The sequence below is a fragment of the Patella vulgata genome, chromosome 2 (genome assembly GCF_932274485.2).
Source record: "Patella vulgata chromosome 2, xgPatVulg1.2, whole genome shotgun sequence".
Classification (NCBI taxonomy): domain Eukaryota; kingdom Metazoa; phylum Mollusca; class Gastropoda; family Patellidae; genus Patella; species Patella vulgata.
This window is the reverse complement of record NC_065880.2, coordinates 45,325,565-45,345,865: the sequence shown is the minus strand read 5'-3', so window position 1 is coordinate 45,345,865 and position 20,301 is coordinate 45,325,565. Positions and strand designations below refer to the sequence as shown.

At 33.2% G+C, this 20,301-nt stretch overlaps 1 protein-coding gene across 1 annotated transcript; it reads left to right on the top strand.

Annotated features, from left to right (window-relative positions):
* Window positions 1–277: 277 nt before the first annotated feature.
* LOC126812611 (E3 ubiquitin-protein ligase MGRN1) lies at window positions 278–18,864 on the top strand. Its single transcript, XM_050539078.2, has 14 exons — window positions 278–483; window positions 1,554–1,672; window positions 2,051–2,139; window positions 2,329–2,472; window positions 2,794–2,911; window positions 3,698–3,761; window positions 4,658–4,818; window positions 6,658–6,873; window positions 7,863–7,977; window positions 8,162–8,234; window positions 8,706–8,912; window positions 11,651–11,747; window positions 12,889–13,093; window positions 16,692–18,864. Exons 1-14 carry the CDS (start codon window positions 393–395, stop codon window positions 16,889–16,891), a joined length of 1,899 nt encoding a protein of 632 aa, XP_050395035.1. The 5' UTR covers window positions 278–392; the 3' UTR covers window positions 16,892–18,864.
* Window positions 18,865–20,301: the final 1,437 nt, after the last annotated feature.

The following is a 20,301-nucleotide window of genomic DNA, read 5'->3' as shown; positions in this document are numbered from 1 at the left end:
AGCTTCCCCTTGCTGGGCATTACAAATAATCGAGATGATGAACACCCTTCAATATATTTATCATAATTATGTGGTGTTGGGCTCTTTGTGGTAATAAAGATTAAGATCATCAGAATGCTAAAAAAGAGTTACAAGGCAATGCATGGCATGTTTTTTTTGTTTTTTTTTTAACAAGTTGTCAATGGGAAGAAGATTACCAGTCTGATTCCAAGAAGAAAGCCAAAATGATGAGAGAGGTTATTTCCCTTTTACAATGAAGACTAACTCCCGTCTGTAGTTCTTGTCAAATCCGTAAATTAGCGTTAGTGGCCATCATATCACAAAATGTATCATTTTGTTTATGTTGTGTTGTAAAGTAGAAATTTGTTATTGTTTTGCCATCGGAATCAAAGATGGGTGGAACTTTTGCCAGCCGACGAAATACTGGCGTAGAAACGGTAGACCTTTCTTCCAATAATGCCTACAGATATCCCCCTAAGTCGGGTAAATATGAATTGTTTTTAATCTCTTCGATTATCGACATCCTTCTTCTAGTTCTAGTGTGTATATTTTGAAACAAACCTTTCTTCTCACCATTAAAAGATTTTTAATGCTGTAAGATCTGTATTTTTGGTGATTATAATATATAACCTATATTACTTGGTTTAATATTATCCGTCTTTTGCCTAGGCCACAAGCTTGTGCGGTGGATATTTCTGATTATTAGGTTATTGGGCAAGTCTAAGATGGTAAATATTTTATTATGTAAACCAGGAAATATACAAATAAAGCACACCTTGTAATACAATGTTTCAAAGTTATATTCAAAAAGGCCAGTATTGTCCAATAATTCACTCTCTCAGTGAATATCAATATGCTTGATAAGAATCATAAGATATTCAAATGAATTTGTTTTCTGAAGAACTGAAGCAGGACTTACATGTATGTCGACTTTGCGACTGGGAGCATCTGTTTTCAACTAGTTGCAAGTCTACTTATGCCAATCAAGTCAGGAACTGAGAGCAGCTGAATGTCGACGCGTAACTGATAGCGATTACACTCAACGCGTGACTGTTAATTTATCACACGATCAACAGAATGGCAAATATATCAAACTAAAGGCATGGTCGGTCTTTGCACAATTATATTACTACCATATTGTCGACGTCATTGACATTTTTAAATAGGATGCCTTTGTTCGCTTCCATTTTACCTGCTTATAGAGTCACATGACACATGTCTCGTATCATGTGATGTTATTTTCATGGAAACAAGTTGATGCAGTTGTAAGAGTGCTGATGTCAACGGCAACTAGTTGCCGCTTATTAAAGCGAGTTGCAGAAAGTTAAACATGGGCCGACTGGCTTCAACTGACTAGAAGAGGTGCTCAGGTCGACCTTTTTCATGCTTTCAGCTGAAGCCAGTTGCCCCGAGTTGATGAAAATCCCATTGCTGTCAGCGGTAAGGTCAACATAAGCTCCATTTTACCCCAATTTGATGACTTGCTAAGGTTGTGAAAAATTACGCTTGTCATGTTAGTTTAACAAGAAACTATTATATTTATTTAATTGCAGGGAGTTATTTTGGAAGTCACTTTATTATGGGTGGAGAAAGATTTGATTCTCCACAACCAGGAGAATATCTATTTGGTGATTGTGATGATCTGAACTTTTTAGGAAATAAACCAGTACCTGTGAGTGTTGATATATAACCTTGTTATAATTTACTCCGGTCTACTAATGCTCTAGCTTTGAAAACATTCATACAGGAAAAAAACGTTCTTCTTATTACTGTTTACTGTCTACAGTGTAACTATGCATGTAAGTGAACATTGAATTGCCATCAGAAATTTGGAGATGTCAGATACATGTTGGCCTCTTGTTACTATGTCTAATTGTGTGGATGATTGGATGGTACAAACATCTGAGGCATTCACACTGGTTTGTGAAATAAACATAAACAATTAAGTTAGATTTGCTCTGGCAAAATTTTGTATTGGTATAATTTTAGACTACATTTCATTTTATTGTCAGCATATTTGAATTTCGGCATCTAACCAATTATTTTACAGTTTCCGTATCCTGTTCCTGCTGGTAATGAACCAATTAAAACTCTTAAAAGTCTAGTGAATATCAGAAAAGATTCATTGAAGCTTGTTAAGTAAGTAGAATTTGAAGGGTATGGCAGACCTATTGAAATAACATCTAGATAAACAAATAATAAAATATTCAATTCAACATGGATCATAATATAAGGTTAATAAACAATTTTGACATATTTGCATCTGAATAATTCTAATTGTAGATTCCTGCCATATTTCATTCCTTTATATATTTATTTCATGACCAGGTATGACCCATCTGGTAAATTATTACAAGATAAAGATGATGTGTCACAGTTATATAATCTAGAGTTTACATATGATGCTGATGCCAGATGCTCTATTAGAATAGTGTATTTTGCTACTGAGGAAATTGTCAATGGACAAGTTGTGTAAGTGTTTTTTTGAAGATTAAACTAATTTATACCCAATTCTTGCTGGTGAGCATAATATAGCGCTCACTGAAATGTTTCATTTTTTTGTATTCATTTTTCCACGTCATATGTAAAGGTTGTTTTGGAGACTTACAGTTCTAAAAATAAATAATGGGCCAAAATGTTTATTAACTGAATTTGGAGCCATGGTGGCTCAGTGAGTAAGACATTGGTTCGCTAACCTGGAGGTCCCATGTTCGATTCCTGGGTTGACCGTTTTTTTTATTTCATGTGTTGCTGTATATTTCGCTAATATTTCTGTCAACTTCCTACTTTCAGTTATCATCCTAAAGATCCCAATATGACCTCTGATGTATTTCATTGTAAACGTGGAACTGGCTTGGTATTTAGTCAACCAGCACATATTGTAAAACCAAGTAGATTCACAGATGAAGAGGTATGGAGTTTATTTACCTTTTCCATGTAAATATTAAGTTTAATTGGAATGTATAGGTACAGAAATACCCTACCAATCTGAGTCCATACTTAATGATAAAAATGAAATTTACCATGGCATATTATGTTTGTCTCAAAATAACTGAAGTATTGTTTTGACAAGACTTTAAACTCCATTCTTTACACATTTCAAGAGCATTCTTTACACATTTCAAGCGCATGGGTTTCATGAAATGACATTTTTGGCTTTTTTTTAATACTAGTACAAAGTATTAACGGATTGTAATTGAGAGAGAAGTACTGTTAAAAATTTCTATACTAGTTAAAATTTGTGACATTTTTGACTATATAGTTATTTGATAACAGATATTTCCATGAATTGTTCAAAATATACAACCCAGAAATATTATTAATTTCGTTAAGGAGAGAGAGAGAGAGAAATGGGGTTTAACAACTACTCAACTCAAACTTATTTGAGTTTAGGGGGTGGGGGATGTTGGAAATGAAATGGGGTTTAAGGTTCCTACTGTTCTACTTCAACTTAGCTAATGAAGACAGATATAATGTTGGAAATAAAATGAATTTATCTTCCCTGCTTGCATTAGAACTGGGGTTAAAGCTCTTTCGGTATATTTTTCTCTTGAGTTCAGCTTTTAACTGTTGATAATAAATGTATAAATATACATGTAATTGTAAAATATAGCTTGAGCGATAATAATCCTGTCAATGTCCTATTCAGCTGTTTGTTCAGAGTGACTAATTTATAACTATGTTTATTATTTTCTAGTGGTTGTATAACTCTGATAAAGAAATTATACCAGTAGTCATACAATGTATAGTAGAGGAAGAAGGTAAATTACACATTTAAATTAAAGCGGTGGTTTATCTGAGCATTTAAATTCTAAAATTTAGCATACATGTATTCTGCACAATAACTGCCCTGCTCCAAATAATGTCTGGCTGTTGGTTTTTCTTTAAATTACACTAAGCAATTACAGTGGAATCTGTATTCAGCAGCCACTCAAAGAATTCATGACATCTTAAAAGGAGTGACCTCTTTTTAAAATCTCAAGTTTGTTGATGTCTTTTGAGATGAGCCGATACAAATACTGATAATATATAACATTACCTTTATGGAATTGAGATGTTATTGGAATTATTGAATGACTATATTCTTCTGTGATTGGAAAAGGTTTTATCCATACTAACACTTTTTTTTAAATGTTTGGTATTACATATACATACTAATTTCTTTCACATTCATTCAATATCAAATCTTTGTTAAAAATTCGTAAAAATCATTTAACATCACCCAAAATCATCAAATTTGTATTTGTGTCCAGTTTAAAGCTGACCGTTCAGTTTTGATAATGAATGCCCAATTTACAAGCATTTCATTTCTCGATCACTGTTAAAAGATAAACAACCAAATTGATTATTGATGTGTAATTATTAATTTTTGAACAGTAATGAAGAAATTAAACACTTGTAAATTGGACACAAGTACAAATTAAATTATATTGGGTAATTTTACAAATTTTTAAACATAGATTTGATATTAAACGAATATGAAAGAAATTAGTGCTAGATACGCAAGATTAAATGATACCCAGGTTACAGTGTATGTGCCAATAATAATTGACTGGCCAAGAAATACGCCTATGAAACATAGATCACCTGAGTAATATAGACTTGTTCTGAACATAATTCTTTAGAACTATTCTTATTATCTTTTGATCTATTTCAGAGAATGCTGGTCATGCCCATATTACTTACGCTGTGATGGATAAAAATTCGGAAGGAGGATACACTATTAAACCTCTAAAACAAAAACAGTTTGTTGATGGTCTGTGCTACTTACTTCAAGAAATTTATGGTATTGAAAACAAAAATGTTGAAAGATCTAAGGTAACAATAAAATTATCACATCTAAAGCTGATCCTCAGGGCTAGAAATTCGTCATTTTTTGCGAGAATCTTAAGACGATTCTCATATATGCAATCTGCAGGAATCCTCCTAATCTTATTTAATAATAGTAACAAAATTGTGTTTATTGTGTTAATCTAAAACACCAAAATAAAACATTGTCAATGTCCCAAAAATTCAATTGCTAACTGCACAAAGTATTATAATAAAGCAATATAGTTTATATCCACACAAACGAAAGTGAAAAAAAAACAAGTGGCTGACCTTGACAGTGACAGAATAGAATTGGAATGACCCAATTTAACTCCATTATATTGACGTGGAACTTGCGGAATCAAATCGCTCGAAAGGATAAATGGAACCAAAAATTATTTTGTTTCAAGGTTGGCCTGCTAAAGCAGTTTCTTTTAAATATTAATTAAAATGAATTAAAATAAATGCTCTACTTCTACCAGACGCTGTGTTGTGATCGGGGAATTTTTCACACAATTCATTACATAACATAAACACAAAAGCAAAAGACAATGGCCAGCCAGAAACTTGTCAAAATTATAAGTTGAGGTAAATAGTAAAACAAAAGCTCAACAAATATTTTATTTTATTATACATGTAGTACTCTTATAAAGTACCGTAGGTCATACAAGTTTGATTCAAAACACTATGACTGACATTCAGTAGTCAGACTCGACAATTCTCTTGTGAGAATCCTTGTGTGGATTAGATTCAGAGATTCTCGTGAATTTCTAGCCCTGAACTAGTTAATTGCACATTTGGATTGCCATGAAAATTGTCTGGACAAACAGAATTGTTGGATCACGTCTGATTTTATTTTTTGCGAGAGTTGTTGTTCACTCTTTTGATTGATATTTTTGTTAATGTCAAACTATAAAATAAAGAATATGCGGTCATTGTCAACTGAAATCAGTTAATCTGTCTTTATATAATATAAGTTGATTCTAACAGATTCATGATCATTGAGCTGTTGTTGATATGTAGGAAAATAAATCTTCTTCATCATCTAAGCATTTAAAGATATGATGCCAATATGGCTTCTGGGGTAGAATATATTAGAATTAGGGTGTTACGCTGGCGTTAACAATATATGTACCATTCCTTATTAAGGATAGCACTTTTGTGTACACAGATGTTAAGCAACCAAGGTAATAGTACGGTAGTAGTTTAAGATAGATTAGTCAAAGAATTTTATAAAGAGTTGGCCATTCTTGCTATAATAATTCAAAAAAGATGATATAAAAAGAAAATGTTGAAAATTTCAGTCAAATTACTTTGTTCTGAACGTTGGAAGTTTGGACTAGAAATAGGCAACAATTGTGTCTGCGCCATCTATGAGAATTGTCGATCGTGCGATAACTATACCCACATATCCTCAGTTATCAAGTAACATGTTCAATGGCTATGGTAGCCTCGCTTAGCAGGCCTTTCATCACCAGTTTCCGTAGTGACATCTGCGACTAACAGTAAACGTTAGCTTGGTCCGCCATTTATTGATTTAATTTTAAATGGACGACTGTTTAAATCCAAACTGTATCCAAGCCATCCGCGGGTCTACAGAGTAGATTTTGAGCTTGTCGTGTAAATAAAGCTATAATTAATAATTTCTATAACATCTGAAGCCTAAATAAAGACTTGCAATAGGCAGATTTAGATCTTGCATAATGTATGTTTTAGGATGACTATTTCTATAGATCTGGCATAGTGGAATGATTGTCTTCAGCTCTACCTCATCTAGAAGAGATCAAGTTAATATAAACCTATTCATAAGAGTAATTAACTAAAATAGTTGTTATTTTTTTATGATAGGAAGATCCTGATGATGAGTTAGAAGATAGTGGTGCTGAATGTGTTATATGTATGTCTGATATGAGAGATACACTGATATTACCCTGTAGACATCTCTGTCTATGTAGTGGGTGTGCTGAATCTCTAAGATACCAGGCTAGCATGTGTCCTATATGCCGTGTTAAATTTAGAGCCTTGTTACAGATTCGCGCCATGAGAAAGAAAGGAACAGGGATTGTAAGTATATTTTAATGCCTAAATGATTAAAATAATTACCGTAGTCCAACAGTTTTAATTCTCATGTTGGTTGGAGGCATATGTAGGTTCTTTAGACAGAATGCTTTCAGATTAAATTAGTCCTTCACGATTCCTTGGTGAGTTATGTATCCTCCACCAACAATTGATGACGTTACACGTAGATATATAAATAAAAGCATTTTGATTTGGTAATAATTGTAAAAAGTTCCATTGGATCATCAAGGCTACTATTTGGCTGAATTTGACAGTTGCCATTTTCAAGAATTATGTCACAGCCTAGATAACAAACCTTAATCTCTCAACCCTCCGTGTTTCGAGTTAAGAACTGAGGCCATGACCTATAACGTTGCAGCTCCGGGAGCGATTCACACCCGGCATTTTTAAACAAAATTGACAATAGTTTTAATCAAAACAACGATTGATTATTATTTATAATATTTCTACAACACCCAACTACAATTAAGCATATAATCCTACCTGAAACGGGTACAAATCTTCGTATTTAAAATCGAGGCGTTAAGCCGTTACTAAGACCGCCATCTTTTTAAACAGCATATAGACTGTATAATATGTCATTTTGAAGGCAGGGCTAAATTAGGCTTTTATAACAGCCAATCAAAAAGGCAATTTTGGACCTGATAATAAATTGCAGACCTCAGGATATGGTAAAAAGGGCGTGTACTAAATGAGTTTGCCACGTCAAACTGAAGGCTGCCAATCATAGCTAAAAACAAACACATCAGTATATCTCAACGTTTTTAGCTACGTTCTCGTAGCTAGTCACAGCCTAGACATGAACGAGTCATCAAATGGGGGGCATGATTATAGAGATTACCTAAACTAGTGCTGCTATCATTGTTGGGTAATTAATTTATTGGTAACAAGGATCCATTATATTTATAATATTACATGGGTATATATTTTCCATAGACCTACTTTTTTAAACATTTTAAATTTGTTAAATATAGGGTGATAATGAAGAGAATACCTGTAATCAGGAAGGTGTACCACCCGGTTATGAAGCTGTATCTTTAATAGAAGCATTAAATGGTCAGATATTGCCACAACCAGGATTAACTGATGGTAAAAATATTCTAACAGTTGTATTGATATTAATAATTTATTAGGGTGACAATTTGTCTTTACTTTTAGCTTCATTAGCCCGGATGGAGCAGAAAAGTAGGACCTGAAACCCATTGCATTTCATTTGTCCTTACTTTTAAAAAGAAAGAAGATTTTTTAGTTGTATGTTTAATAATTTTTATAGGTATACCAACCACCATACCACCATGTAATACAATATTTACCTCAGATGGTAAGAAAGGACAGAAAAAATCAGAGTAAGTTTATACTTTGTAGTCATAGTGATATTATAGTCACGAAACGTCAGAGTAAAAGCTGGATTTTCGTCTGGATTTCTTTGCTGAAATAATTGCAATTTCACTGATATAATTGTATTTATTTTGTTTGCAAGTCAAATAGTATTTTGATAAACAGGGCCAGAAGTTACCAGACTTACACTGGCCCACGCCTTTTGAAGTAAGCAGGGGACTATTGAAATGGATTAGTTGGTCCGTCACATTTTTTTGGACACAATAACTCTATTTGATCTAGAATGTTCAAACTTTGTGTAGTTTTTCACAAGACTTTAGAACACATTTCCTTTAAATTGATGGTAAGCATTGAAACGTGACCAAATACAATAATGAGCATTGTCTGCTATGGTTATGCAGATAGATAAACGATTTGATCACTAGAATCTTTATAAAAATCTAATTTAATTAGTATTTATGTAAGGATTTATTTTCTAGAGTATTAGCCACAACGCCTATAGAATATCAGAAAGAGATGACAGCAGATCAACTTGGTGATACGAAACTGGATAAAGATAAGTCATCGTCAGGGGAGGGGGAGGATGAGAGAAGGGGGATACCTGAAGTAAACATGAGTGACGATCTTCCATCACCTGACAAATCAGGGGACTCTTTACCAAGACGACCAGCATTACCTAAATATAAGTATGTTTGATTAGGTTTCTGCCTGTTCATGATATTTTTGCGATATGTTGTTATAGATAAATTGTATAGATAAATTGTAGCACAAATCAGAAATTTCATCAATTCTGATTGGTCGAAAAGTGTGATTGAATGGACAATAAACCCCCTCTATTTTAGCCAGGTGAATATCTGCGTATAAATATTAATATGTACTTTTTTTTCATTTTTGTGCTCAATGATCTTCCACAACTCAGATCTTTATTAACAAATATCTTCAAGAAATTCTGCACAAATGACCTTCACGCTATTTTCAAACTTAATCTTTTATCCAAACACAACTCCGAAATAATAAAACAGTAGAAAAATCAGTCATGAATTGATTAAAACCTTTTCAGGTATCCTGAATTTTTCGTAACTAGGTTTTTTGTTGGCTAGCTTCATTTAACAATGTTTACTTAAAGGAGCTAAGTCTCTAACTCAATATTTTCCATAGTATTTGAAATTAAAAACATGAATTAGAATTCAATATTGGTCAATTTCAATCAATATTGACGTTGTTATCTTGCAGTGAAACTACAGGATTCTAATATCAAATATTTAAAGATTCATTCCCGTGTACAAACTTTGTGATTTGATGATATATTTGGACTAAAAACATATTCAAAGTAACCAATCTATCAAAAATTTGCTTCAATTCACTCTCAAAACTTTGTATTGGCCGGGGGTACATATAGCCATGAGTAAGCTGTTGTTAGACGCAATGTCTGTCAACTTAGCTTCATTGTGGGAGGGTCCATTTGATCAAGAAATAACAATCGCTCCCTCACTTAAGCTGGCATACAATAAGCTGGCAGATAACAGTCGGGTTGCCAGTTAATGATACCCTGACAATTTTGCCCAGTGCTTGCCCCATGTGCGTTTTTGGGGTAATCCAGTATTTTTCTAGTAAGATTGGGTGTCTATACTTTCCATATATACCAAATTTGACATACCTTATTGGAAAGAACCACCCGATAAATACTTTTTTGGGAAAGTATCTTTAAGACACAATTAATATTTTATAATCTGTACACGAGTTGTGTATCCTGTGGTTTGGGGTGCCATTTTTTAAAGAACAAATAAAAACACATCCTACAACATAATGTGGAAGTAATTATTAACGGCTGATTCACAAACGACCAATAATAATTTAAAAAATGTGTTGAATGGACTTGGCGGGTGTAAACGATTAACGTTCAGTTTGAACTGTTCACATATTTCACCGAACATAATTGATTAGAAATTACAATATTTTTTCAAATATTGAATATAAATCACTTTACATATATTCATATTACATTAATATGTGCTTTTAGAACCATTTACGTCTATTTCAAGGTTCCCCCCCCCCCCCCAAAGAAAAGAGAGCCATACGCCTTTTAATAGAGTGGAATTTTTTTAATCACGGTTTATCAAATTCTGACTACCATAATCTGCCTAAAAAATAGTCATTAGTCACAAGAAATCGCTTGAAAAAATATAATAAATTATGCGAATATAGCAGCTTAAATAGGCCTAATAATTGACAATGATTCATTTGACAACACGTCAGAACAGTATACATACCAACTGCTAGAATACTCGGCATCACATAATTTTATAGGCAATTTTTGTTGATGTAAGCATGAGCTGCTCTTGTCTGAACAAGAACTAGCAACAAAATTGTGTTGACGGTCTGCAAATAAAATAATGGTTAAAAACTCAGCAATGTTACATATAACTTTGCTGAAAGTGAAAGCAAAACATCTTTGTTGTCAAGAGTTACCCCTCTTTATTAGTCTCGGTTAGCGGGCCGAAACTATTTCATTTACGGCTGACATTGCCAATCAAAAACACCGCAATAAGACTAATTTCTTATTCTTTTAAAAAATCTTCAAATGTTAAAAAAATTTATTGGCATAATCTGAATAACATTTTCTTTTTTAATTCATCTACCACTGACTCAGCATTTTAAAATTTGCAAGAAAGCGAGGACGGCTTAAATCTATTAAGAATAAAGAGACCATCTTTTGAAAAATTAATCGCAGCACGTGGCCAAATAACCACTTTTTAAAATGGGTATAAAAATGATCCTTAAATAGTTCCAAACTAAATCCCTGAATATTTGAGCTACAATATATTGATAAACGCGTTCCTGTTTCGAATTTATCCTGGGTTTGTTGTTCATTTAACCATGCTTGAATCATCCATTAGAACAACTTAACGCTCTCGCTTCTTGTGTTCTAATTATTCAAGCATGGTTAAATGGACAATAATCCCCCACTATATTTGAATCAGGAAGTGTTTATCTTCTAACTGAGGAAGATGAATGTAGCTTGACCATTAACACACACAGGATATGTTGTAATTCAAACACAATGTTTCTTGTATATCAAATAAATATTCATCACAATTTGATCATTTAAAAAAATCGCTGGCTCTGTTGCTACATGTATATGGTAAATGAAGTAATAAACCGAAAGCAAGTATTTTGTACATTATGTTGATCTATTTTGAATGTGTATTAATTTTTTTGTATATAATAGATGATATGTCTATTAAGTATTTTGTATATTATGTTGATCAATTTTGAACATGTATAACATATTTTGTGTACTATCTTGATCTATTTTGAATGTGTATGAAATATTTTGTGTATAATTTTGATCTATTCTAAAGGTGTATAAGATATTTTGTATATTATGTTGATCTGTTCTGAATGTGTATTTTGTATATTATAGATATCCGGTGAATGATAAAGGTGAATGTGTAGAAAGTGAACCAGAAGAAGATTATCCTACAGATGAAACTGAAGAAGATCAGATTTCAGTTAGAGAGGTAAACTAGTATTAGAATTATGTAGGATTGGACAAATTACAAAAATAGGCCTGCGTAGATGTTTATACCAATAATTTCATAATGATTGATTTCCGATGTGGAAAACTGGAGAAGGTATATTCTTAGCAATTGGTTAGGACTATTTCATTATTAGAATGGTAGAACAGTATATTGTGGCAAGGAGCAGTTCAAGGTTCTCATGGGCCTTAAATTGCTTGAATATTATTGAATTGAAAACATTATTTTCCAACTCTTTAAAATGTTTAAATATACCAAATTTTGCCAACCCTCTTGGGATAGGACAAAAATATAAGGGCATCACTAACTGGCAACCTTACAGCTCGAGTGACGTAAGGTGCACTTTACATGTGTAAATCGATTGGCTAGTGGTTGTGAGAACAGAGAGAGAGAGAGAGAAATGGGGTTTAACATCCACTCGACACAAACTAGGTCATATCGGGACTAACATATGGTTTAATTTTATTTCAATAATTCGCTTGCGCGTGGGAGGAAACCGGAGGACCCAGAGAAAACCCACGAGGTTGGACAGGCGACCCTAATCCTTTTCACGTACAACCGGGGATTCGAAACCACGCCAGTTGACTCAATGACAGGCTTTACGATACAGCGCGCACGTGCTAACCATTCCGCCATCCAACCCCCCAGGTTGTGAGAACAGTGATATAGTTGAACATCCTGCAGACCCTGCAGTTAAACAGTGGGAAAATAACCGGTCAAATGATAATCCAAGAATTTAATTAGGTTTCGATATTTGTGGTAAATGGACAGTGAGTAATGACAAATACAATATGAATTGGACACTCCCTCAATCAAGTTACGTGACAAACAAGGCTGTTTGAAATAGATTTTTAAGGCTTGGGGTAGTTCCTTCCATTGTAATTAAGATGTTTTAAGAGGGATTTGAAGAAAAACTTTTGAATGATAAATTTGAATATGTTTTTAGTCCAAATCTACATCAAATCACAGTTTGTATGTAGGAGGGCATATTTAAAGCATATGAATGTATGTAGTTACATGTGAATTTATATTAATTAGGATATAATGAGTAAAGAATTATTTCCCAAATCTACATATATATTTATAATCCAATATAGAACAATTGTTTCCTCAATTTTCTTAGAGATCAACCAGTCCTGATCCACCTAAAAGACCTCAATCAGTCAGTGATAGAGAAGAAGTTATAAAACTATATAAGATGGCTGAATCAGAAGTTGTAACAACTACACCATTATCTTGTGGTTTATCAACTGGTAATATAGCTGATGATGAAGAAGAAGATACATCTGAAGCTGAACCTGAACCGGATTATGATGATGAAAGAGATGGTGAGTGGATTCATCATATTTGTTAAGCTAAGAAACTGTCAAGAGATTGTTTGTAACCAGCTCTGGCTAAATGAGACGCATATGCACTATGTTTTTTATTATCACACAATAACACATTCTACAGTAGATATCGCTTGTGTGATAAATTTCATAATCTACATGAATTTGATTGGTCAATTAAAAAGGAACTACTTTTTTTTATTTTCAAAGAAAAATTAATTTTTTATTAAATGTCTTTACTAAAAAGGAACTGTTTTTACTTAATTGACCTTGATGGAAACACTGGGTTAATATAAAGGACTTTGCAATGGTTGAATTGCTGTCTAAAAATGATGTATCACTACACCGTAATGTAATCAGTTCTATGAAATTTATAGCAAAGAATTATATTTATTTATTTGTGCATGTAAGAAAGGATTGTGTGATAAATAAAATATACTACTTGTCTTTTTTGATATAAAAAAATATCAACACTCATTGATAAAGTACAAAAAACTCGGCAAAGCCTCATTTTTTTTTTACTTTATCGACTTGTCTTGAGATTTTTATACGCCCACATTTTCCTGGCTTGTGGACCCTATAGAGGTCAAAATTTTTATCCGATTTAAACATCTGTTCGAATATATCACCGTGACACCCTAAGGATGGTTGAATGCGAATTTCATAAAAATCGTCCCAAAACTGACAGACAAAATTTTCTTCTGATTTTGATGAAACTTGAAATGTAAGTTTATAACCCAAAGTTCTTGGTTCCTTTCGATATTCGTGCATATCGGATCGTAACTTACTGAATTATGCCCCCAGATTGTACGAAAAATCATGTTTTTAGCTTGAGTAACCTCTAGAGGTCACAATTATTATTCGATTTAAAAAAACGTTTGAATATATCACCTTTACATCCTAAGGATGGTTGAGGTCAAATTTCGTAAAAATCTGACCAAAACTGACAGACAAAATGGCCGCCTCATGTACCCAAGTAGCGTAAAAATATGGTATATCATTGTTGTGGACCCTCTAGAGGTCACAGTTTTCTTCTGATTTTGATGAAACTTGAAATACATGTTTATAACCCAAAGATATTGGTTCCTTTCCTGAATTATAGCCCCTGATTGTACGAAAAATCACGTTTTTAGATTGTGATCCCTTTAGTCTAGGTCACAATTATTATTATTCAATTTAAAAAAACGTTCGAATTGAATATATCACCGTTACACCATAATTTTGATTGAGTTCAGATTTTTAAAAACGTTTAAATATATCACCATTCCACCATAATGAAGGTTGAATTTGAATTTCTGGAAAATCGAAATGAAACTGCTTGACAAATTGTGTAAAAATATGCAATACGAAGGTTGTGGACCCTCTAGAGGTCACAATATTTATCCGATTTTGATGAAACTTAAAACATATCTTTATATCCCAAAAATCTCAGTTCCTTTTGATATTTGCACATTTCAGACCATAACTTTCTGGATTATTGCCCCTGATTGTACAAAAAACCCTGTTTGTTTTTAGCTTGTTCTCTATCCATCTCTTGCAAAATGTGGGCGTATCCTGCCTGGCAGCCGCTGGTTTGATATAAAGAAATACACTAGTAGGCGATTCTCTACTGATCAGGAAACATGTAGACCCATTTTAGGATTGTAACATACGGTATTTGTCTTCCTAAATAACTAGTTTATATTCCCTATGCTCAAAGTTTAAAACTTATGTCACCATTGATGTTCTGGTTTATATTTGTACCCTGACTTTCGAAGAAAGCAGGAGACTATTAAAACGGGTTCGTCTGTCTGTCCGTCGGTACATCTGTCTGCCTGTCACGCTTTTTGGGACACAATAACTCTCCTTCTAATTGAGCTAGAATTTTCAAACTGGGTGTAGTTGTTTATTAGGTCGATGCTTTGATGGAGTTCAAAGATGAGCATTTTCTGTTCCGGGTAAGCAGAGATAAGCAATCTTATTGGTTGATGCTTTGGGACACGATAACTTTAGTTCTGATTAAAGCTGAACTCCGATTACAAAACTACAGAAATAATTAAATAAAAAAAATTAACGCCCTAAATAATCACCATACTTGTATGGCGTACAAAAACAGAGGCAGGCCACGCCCACATCCAGTTCATACCTTGTCAACCACACTGTCCACATCCGGCTAGCAATATTTCAGCTGACTGATTGATGTTTTTTCACTATCAGTTTACTGAAAATATTATTGCTACACAATTATTATGTCTGATCAGGTACATATTATTTTACTAATTAGACGAAATAAGTCAACCACGGCGTACTTTTGCTCTAAGAATATGAGAAAAACTGTTAGTGAAAAAACATCAATCAGTCAGGAGGTAATTGGTAACTGAAATATTGCTAGCCGGATGTGGACAGTGTGATTGACAAGGCGTGAACTGGATGTGGGCGTGGCCTGCCTCTGTTTTTGAACGCGGTACAATCGTCATGATTGTTCTACCACTTGAAAACAAGTATGGTTATTATTTAGGGCGCTAATTTTTTTTATTTGATTATTTCTGTAGTTCAGCTTTAAGTGAGAGCGATCAAACCTGGTGTATAATTTCATTACATCAATACCTTGACTAAGTTCGATAATGAATATTTTCTGCCGATGGTAAGCAGAGTAATAAGCAATGTTAGGTAGAATGTTCAAACTTGGTGTAGGCGTTCATTGTGTGAATGCCTTCATGGAATTTGATGATGAACATTGTCTGGTTACAGTAAGCAGAGATAAGCATTTTGATTGGTTGATGCTTTTGGGCATGATAACTTGGGTTATAATTAAGTGAGAGCTATGAATCTCTGAGTATAGATTCATTATACCATTACCTTGACTAAGTTTGATGAGAATTTTCTGCTTAGGCTAAGGAGCGATAAACAATTTGATTGGTCAAGACTTTGGAACATAACAACTCTGCTTTTGATTGAGGTAGAATGTTGTTTAATGTTGATGTTCATTAGGTGAATGTCTTGACTGAGTTCAATGATTAACATTTCCTGCTAAAGCTAAGCAGAACCAAGCAATTTCTTTGACTTTGATTCTATCTAATAGAGTTTGATGAAACTTTGTGTATAGTTGATAAACATTTGGGATACTTGATTTACCATTCTGGAATTAAATTCTCTCAATCACAGAAATAGTAACAATCAAGTGAAAATGGGGAATTGGGGTTACAACACATGTGCTGACTGCCCATGAAAACGTCCCAATCAACCGTGACAGCTGAAACATATTTGTTGTGCTTAATTATATCACGATTCTACTTATCCACCTCAGTTGTCTGAACTGACAGAATTGTGATATGATTGAATTCTGCATCAACTGATTGCAATTCTGTCAATTCGGATCGTTCCAGACTCACAATCGAGCATCCTGATTGTAATCATAGGGTTAAAAATTGTTATTATTAACCCTATCTAATGTCATAGCCCCTTATTACCAAAACTTTGTATTCTCTGTAGGTCAATTTTGTTCAAACTTACTGGGGTTGTTTGACAAGTTAATTAACTATTTTTGTTCAATAAATATCACTATGCTGCCTCCTTTAATGATTGAAAAGTTAAACTAGAGTTATCTACCTTATTATAGAATCATATGAAGAAGAGAAGACTGATAAAGTATTAGCAGAAGACAGTAACTATCAACCATTATCATTAGCAGATACTGAAACAGCAGGAAGCAGTACCGAGGCCTCTAGTTATGGTAGTAATAGTTCTACTGTAGCTTTACTTGCACACACTGAAAACCCAGAAGAAGACAAATCATTGAATAAATTACAAGATGTATAATGCTATGATATTTATTGACAAAGTGAAGTTTTCAGAGCTATTGTTAACTTTTCATTGAAGTATTTAGAATTAAAAAAAAAACAACAAAAAAGAAATTGAATCATCAAAATTAATAGAAAAATATTTTAAATATGTAATTTATTCAGTTGCTTGCAGAAAGTCTTGACAGGGCGATTGTGCTGGGTATCCATTTCAGGGGGGCATCCAATGAAAGCGTGAAATTAAAATTAAGTTTTTTTGAATTTGAAATTATCTCTGTTTACTTTTTTTTAACTTCCTACTTAATTTGAATAAAAAATTTATTTCATCTGTCTTCACATATGTGAAATATCTTCAGTTTTCACATTTTTGAGTACTAGGCACTATACTCGAGTCTTGGGGGCGTACAATCAAACTATGTCACGTCACTGAATTAGTTTGTTCATGTATCATATTAATAAGTCATTATTCTATATGCCTTAAACAATCAAGTGTCAATACATATGCCTGGTATAAATGGATCTGAGCCTGTATGTTTAAATTTAACATCTAGTTTGATTCATAATGAACATTGACTTTTATATTATTCTTATTCTTCACTATTGTATACATGTGACACTGGTTATTTACATCTATATACAAGCTTTTTCTATAAATAGAACCAGGATGTCCTTTTTATACATGTACTTATCTTTGATGTAAGCTTTAGCAATGTCAAATACTAGACTGCTTATATAAATTTAAAAATTATAAAATAGTGCAATATTTTGTAATGAGTATATTAAATAATTTAGATTTTCTTATATACATGTACATTTACCTTTTGAGCTGAAATAGTGAATGACAAATATTATAATTAATCAAAATATCAGAATTTATTTATCTTTATAGCTTTATCTGTATACACTATAAAATAGATAATATGCCTGTAAACTATTGTTCATGTTGTGATTATGGCTCTGCAGGACCACTGTTGCTTAATATTTTGATAATAAAAGCTATTTAAATAGCCAAAAGGGAATATTTCATTTATGAATAATTATTATAAGCCCCACTAATATTTCATTTTTTTAGTATAATATATGATTTTTTGTGTACACCATGTTGACAAAGTGGTATAGACACATGAATTTATGATACCCTATCATAAATAATAAAACATGAAATATGAATTTATTATGAAAAGTTTTTGTGTATTATCATAAATAACTGACAGTGAAAATTTTGAAGTGGAAGCCCTGGCTTAAATCATGTGATTATAATAGCTTCTCATGTTAATAATTAAAGATATTATGTTCCCCACAAAGTTAATTCAGACCATCTAGTTCACCCTGGAAACGTATTGTCCCCCGTTTTTAAGCAGAGACTATTAAAATCTGCGACTCTTTTTGGAACACAGTAACTCCAATTGATAATATTGAAGAAGACTGATCTAGATATATAAAAGTGTAGACAGAAAGTGAGGATGTTCATATTGAGGCAAGTGGGGTGGTTACAATTCCCAGCTTGTATGTGACAAGGAGTAAGGGTATTGTGTCCAACTTCATGAGTTTTCTCCTGGCCCTACAGTCTACAGTTTCCTCCCACTTCTAAAGCTACTACATGCAAGAATATTATTGAAATAAAATCTAACCATATGACCTAGTTGTGTTGAGTGGATGTCAAACCCTAATTCTCTATCACTATCTCTGTTTGAATATATTTTCCAATCAATGTTTATGTCTTCAGGGCCGACTATTGAGGAAATGTATCTTTAAGCTTCACTAAATTTACAAATTATTTTTTATTCATCAATCTGTCTTAAAAAATTCTCATGCAGATATGAATACCTGAATAATCAATGCACTGTTTAACAGACATTATTAACTATTGTAAAGTTTATTGTTTGTGTATATATTTGTATTTATTTTGTACATAATGTGGTTGTAATAAATAATGTGATTGTCTATAATAATATATGTATAGTTATAAAAAATTATTGGTTTCTTAATTTTTTTAAGTGTTGATTGTCTTTGTGGGTTTATTTGCCAACTTCAGAATAATCATCTCCTGTCTTCATTAGACCAATAGAGCAGAAAAGTAGTGCATTAAACACTTTCATGTTATTTCGGAACAATCAGTGAACTCTTGAAGGAGCCGTCCTTGTATGAAATATAAGGAAAATATATATAACAACATTATGTAAAACTCCTTCACATTGTCACCATCGTTATATAATTCTGTATCTGTAATACATTGGGAGGTTGGGTGGCCGAATGGTTTAACGCATGCGCGTTCGATCATCAGTTTTGTCATTGAGTCAAGTAGCGTGGTTTATATTCCCTGTCCAACATTGTAAGTTTTCTCCGGGTCCTACTGTTTCCTCCCATTGCTAAAGACCCCTATGCGCAAGTGAATTATTAAAATAAAGTTGAACCATATGTTAGCTCGAAATGGCTTAGTTTGTGTCGAGTGGAGGTTAAACCCCATGCTTAGCTAATTATGTGGAAATTGTCACGAGTGTACTTACAGAGATTGTCTCTAGCATAGAGACATTCTATCTTCAAAAGCGTATTCAACAATGAATATTTATATGCACAACCCAACGAACTGGCACCCACAAGGGTATAGTCTGATGGACATAGACTATTCTAATTCAAGCTCATGTAATAATAACATAGTATATGACGTCAATGGAATTTATATTTAAAGGGTTCATTATTTGCTTCTGAATATAAACTTAGTGTACAATGTATTGTAGCCAATTTATAGGAGTCCCAGATAAGTTTGGTAAATAAAACTGGTTACATCTAGCTAAACCACTCTTGTCAACATTTATTCTAATTTAGCATGCGCAACTACCCGAAGCCCACAACCCACCGTACGGGCAGTCTACGGGGTAAATATTTAGTAAACCCGTGCGAGAAATTTGTGTGTGCTCGGCACCGTAGAAGATCGCATACTGGACGTAGAGACTTTTGGTCCTGCACATACAACATTTTCACCCGGTTTATTGGGGATGGTTAGCTAGCGACCAAAACACGAACGCGGGTTGTTACCTAGGCTTTATACATATCGGATCAACTACCAGGCCAATCTGTATTGCGAAAGCCTTCTTCTAACTCTGTGTAAGATGACCGACCTTTATAGGTTCACATGCATTCTATGTATGACGTCACATAACACGGCGCCGATCATTGTTTACATAGGACGGAGTAACGTGCCTGGTCTGGGCAGAATGGTGCCCTTTACTCATTTTACGCCCTCGTGTACTATTTGATATACCTATTTACACTAAATAGATAGCCTAATATATTTTATCGATATATACTTCAAACACCTTTATTTATTTTTCTAATAGTTCAAAAAAAAAAAAAAAAAAATGATTGAGGATTTAATGTGCAGAAGGAAAACAGTTAATATTGTGAGCTCATAACTCGCACCGATGTCAC

Excerpts from the sequence above, each read along its gene's own strand:
- LOC126812611 (XM_050539078.2), top strand. The coding sequence starts at position 393 with ATGGGTGGAACTTTTGCCAGCCGACGAAATACTGGCGTAGAAACGGTA. Across the intron at positions 2,473-2,793 it reads ATTGTCAATGGACAAGTTGT|TTATCATCCTAAAGATCCCA; the intron begins GTAAGTGTTTTT and ends TCCTACTTTCAG. Across the intron at positions 7,978-8,161 it reads ACAACCAGGATTAACTGATG|GTATACCAACCACCATACCA; the intron begins GTAAAAATATTC and ends TAATTTTTATAG.